General features: G+C 36.6%; 1 protein-coding gene across 2 annotated transcripts in view; it reads left to right on the top strand.

The window, feature by feature from the left end:
- The window catches only part of USO1 (USO1 vesicle transport factor), a 111,197-nt gene extending 108,231 nt beyond the window's left edge, over positions 1-2,966 (top strand). For both annotated transcript variants that reach the window (XM_012650985.1, XM_012650984.1), the window contains 2 exons: positions 1,197-1,412; positions 1,955-2,966. In XM_012650985.1, the coding sequence (XP_012506439.1) occupies positions 1,197-1,412; positions 1,955-2,041 (303 nt within the window). In that variant the 3' untranslated portion in view covers positions 2,042-2,966. The remainder of the gene's footprint in view (positions 1-1,196; positions 1,413-1,954) is intronic.
- Positions 2,967-3,501: the final 535 nt, after the last annotated feature.

The following is a 3,501-nucleotide window of genomic DNA, read 5'->3' as shown; positions in this document are numbered from 1 at the left end:
TCAAGTGGTCCTCCCACCTCAGTCTCCCAGAGTGTTAGGATTACAGGTGTGAACCACTGCACCTGGCCTCTATTTTGATGATTAAAGATGGTACAAGTGAAGTTTCTTTAATGCTGTTTCAAATAATGATATTAATATGTAAAATAAGAATGTATATGCATGTAGTATGAGAGTAAAATTCATTGAAAATATCTTGAGTTTTTTCACCAGCATCAATATCTAATCACAATAACAAAACAAGGATTACAAATTCGGCTAATACACAAGCCACGTGTAGGCTTTCCATAAGGCTGAGAAACACAGACACATTAATTCCTGCCAGGCATCAGAATAAATAACATGAGGAAGGGATGAGGTAACTTAACATTAATAAAAAGTAAAACACATGAAGAAAAAATTGGAAAAATGAAGATAATACATAATTGTGCTTTTTGGATTGTGCCCAAATTATTTTGTTTTTAAATGATAGATTTTATTCGAAGCTATTACTCTTTCCCATTTAATTATATGCATGAAATTGGGATAATTTTTTTTTTTTTTTTTTGAGACAGGATCTTTCTCTGTCACCCATGTTGGAATGCAGTGCCTCATCATAGCTCACTGTAATTTCCAATTCCTGGGCTCCAGTGATCCTCCTGCCTCAGCCTCCCATGTAGCTGGCACTACTGGCGTATGCCACCATACCTGGCTAATTTTTTTCTATTTTTGTAGAGACGGGGTCTCGCTCTTGCTCAGGCAGGTCTCGAACTCCTGGCTTCAAGTGATCCTCCTGCCTCAGCCTCTGAAAGTGCTAGGATTACAGGCATGAGCCACTGCACCCAGCCAATAATTTTTTTTTTAACTTTGAGTTCTCATTCTGATGCTAACCAGGCTTCTGCTGTAAAATGTTTTGTGTCTCCATTTACTCCTTTGATTATCTGAAATAGTATTGCTTTTTTAAATCTCTTAAGGATTTTTTGAGAAATAGCTAACTAAAAAACTATATTTTGTATGTTAAACTCTATTTTTCACAATAACCATCTTGGATGAATAGTCTAACAAATCCTCATGTTACTGGGTATACCCTCAACCTTCACCCCTAAACTCTTTAGATTGAACAAGTACAGTGATTTATCATAGGAACAAACTGTTTGTTAAAAACTCTAGGAAAGTGAGTACTAATTTTAGATTATTAACTTTTACTTTTCTTTTCCTAGAATGAAATTAAAGCTCTGTCTGAGGAAAGAACTGCCATTAAAGAACAGCTGGATTCATCTAACAGTACTGTTGCCATCTTACAAAATGAGAAAGACAAACTAGAGTTGGAAATTACAGATTCCAAAAAAGAGCAAGATGATCTCTTGGTGCTCTTGGCCGAGCAAGATCAGAAAATATTTTCATTGAAGAGAAAACTCAAGGATCTTGGTTATCCAGTAAGATTAAAATGTTTCCAAATATGATTTGTATTTTTCTTTGTAATGTGTCTTTAAAATTTTTAATTTAGCATGGAAAAGTCGTACCTATATTATAGGCATAGATATGTGGGTTCATGTATATGGTATCATCTACATTGCTTTCACTGTGTTGAGTGAATTGACTTAAGACACAGGTTAAGTTCGGTTTCCAGCACTTGTAGACTGTTGTCTTTTGGATCTTGAGCCTATAGAGTGAATTGATTCGATTGCTCTTTTGGTAGCAAGACTGTCATCACCCAAGTATGCCATGGTCTTTTACCATATTTGATTCAGATGTCTGTGTAGAGAGGTACAGCTGTTTCATCAGCAAAGTTAACTGGTACATCTCATTCACATTACAAATGATAGGGAGCCTTGAGCATTAAATCAAAGAAATCAGATGGCTGGTTTTCTACTATAATTACGAGAATACAGAATTTATCAACAGAGTGTATATTATTACATGTTGACTGTGACTTGAACAAATCTTCATAATATTAAATAGTATTTTTTTAATCTAGATTGTAGAAGAGGATGAACTTGAATCTGGAGACCAAGATGAGGATGATGAAAATGAAGATGCTGACAAGGACCAGGATAGTATCTAGCTTTAAAATCTCTAGGAACGATAGAGATTATATTGTAACCTTGAGGATGGAATCTTAAAACAGTACTTTGGTTTGCCTCCACAGAAAATAAAGATTTAGAAACCAGGTGGAAATGGCTAATAAGACTATTGATGTATTTTTTAAATGTTGCCACCCATGCTGAAAACCCTTGCTGAACTATGTGCAGAAAACATATCTTTTATTTAAATTCATCTAAACTGTCCCAAAGTATAATTTGCAAAGAGCTTCAGACATCAAAAAATACACCATTTTAAGGCATGTGGTGGCAGTGCTATTTGCCTTAGTTCGTTTATTATTTACTTTTCAGAATTCGTGACTTTAAGTACTAACACATTTGATTTAATGTGTATTGAATTGGAATCATTATTCGTAAATTCAGCATTTGAGTTCTTAGCTGATGATTTTCTTTTAAAGCAATGAGTTTACCTAAAAGCAAGATAGCGTGGGCTGAGGGATAATGCGTATCATCAGCCCTCCATCCGGTGCGACTCCGGAGATGGGCAGGGTAGGACAGTTTAGAGTGAGTGCCTTGACACCTGCCATGGCTGCTTTCTGTGCGCGGTGAGGAAGCCCGGGATGCTGACACACAGCACAGGTGACGTGGAGGGCGGCTCTGAGAAACTTTTGCAGCAGTGTATTGACATGGTTGGTTTTCTTTTTATTTTAAGCTAAACATCTAAAACAGATTATAAGTTAACAGCTTATACAACTCAGATTTAGTATTGTTGATTATCATAAAACATGTTATGTTCCTAGTTTTTAAAGATCCGAACTATGATTTATATAATTTATTGGCATTTTTGCTGAATAGGTTTAAGTCAGATAATAGATTTTTAAAAAGCATATGAAGCAATGTGTCAAAATTTAATGTTTCATAATAAAAATAGATATTATGTTCACTTAATCCCTGGTCATGCTTCCCTTTTTTCAGATTTTGAGAAAAGTATCTTAGTAAAAGGTGATGCAATGGTGAGGGGAGTTCTTTTACTAGGGGGACATTACTGAATCAGCATTACTGGATGTTAAAAGCCATCTTCTCATTTCAAACTAATGATTAGGGCTCCATAAGATTGGAGGGAGCTCCTTGGAGCAACCGCAGAAGTGGAAGAGGTTGGAGGAGGGTTTGGATTTTTCTGAATTCCGCATGGGAATTCTTACTAATGATTTCCTTTGAAGAAGTGAATTTACTTAAAGGCAACATAGCCCGGGCTGGGGGATGCCTTCTGGGTTCAGAAATAGTTTGAGCAGTCCACTAAGGGACAGACTTTTGAAAGAGGAGGGGTATTCTCACCTGTCTTGAAAAAGGAGATGCTGTGTTACCTCGTGCCCATGAACGCTGCTCTGTGCCCATGTCCCACCACTGCACATCCTAAGGTGGCACTTGCCTTCAGAGAACTGTCATTGGACCAGCTCAGATTATTTGAAGCTTCCTAAAGTTG

This window comes from Propithecus coquereli, unplaced genomic scaffold, assembly GCF_000956105.1.
Source record: "Propithecus coquereli isolate 6110/MARCELLA unplaced genomic scaffold, Pcoq_1.0 Scaffold343, whole genome shotgun sequence".
Classification (NCBI taxonomy): Eukaryota; Metazoa; Chordata; class Mammalia; order Primates; family Indriidae; genus Propithecus; species Propithecus coquereli.
Note: the sequence above shows the minus strand (reverse complement) of the source record. Positions and strands in the feature narration are given on the sequence as shown.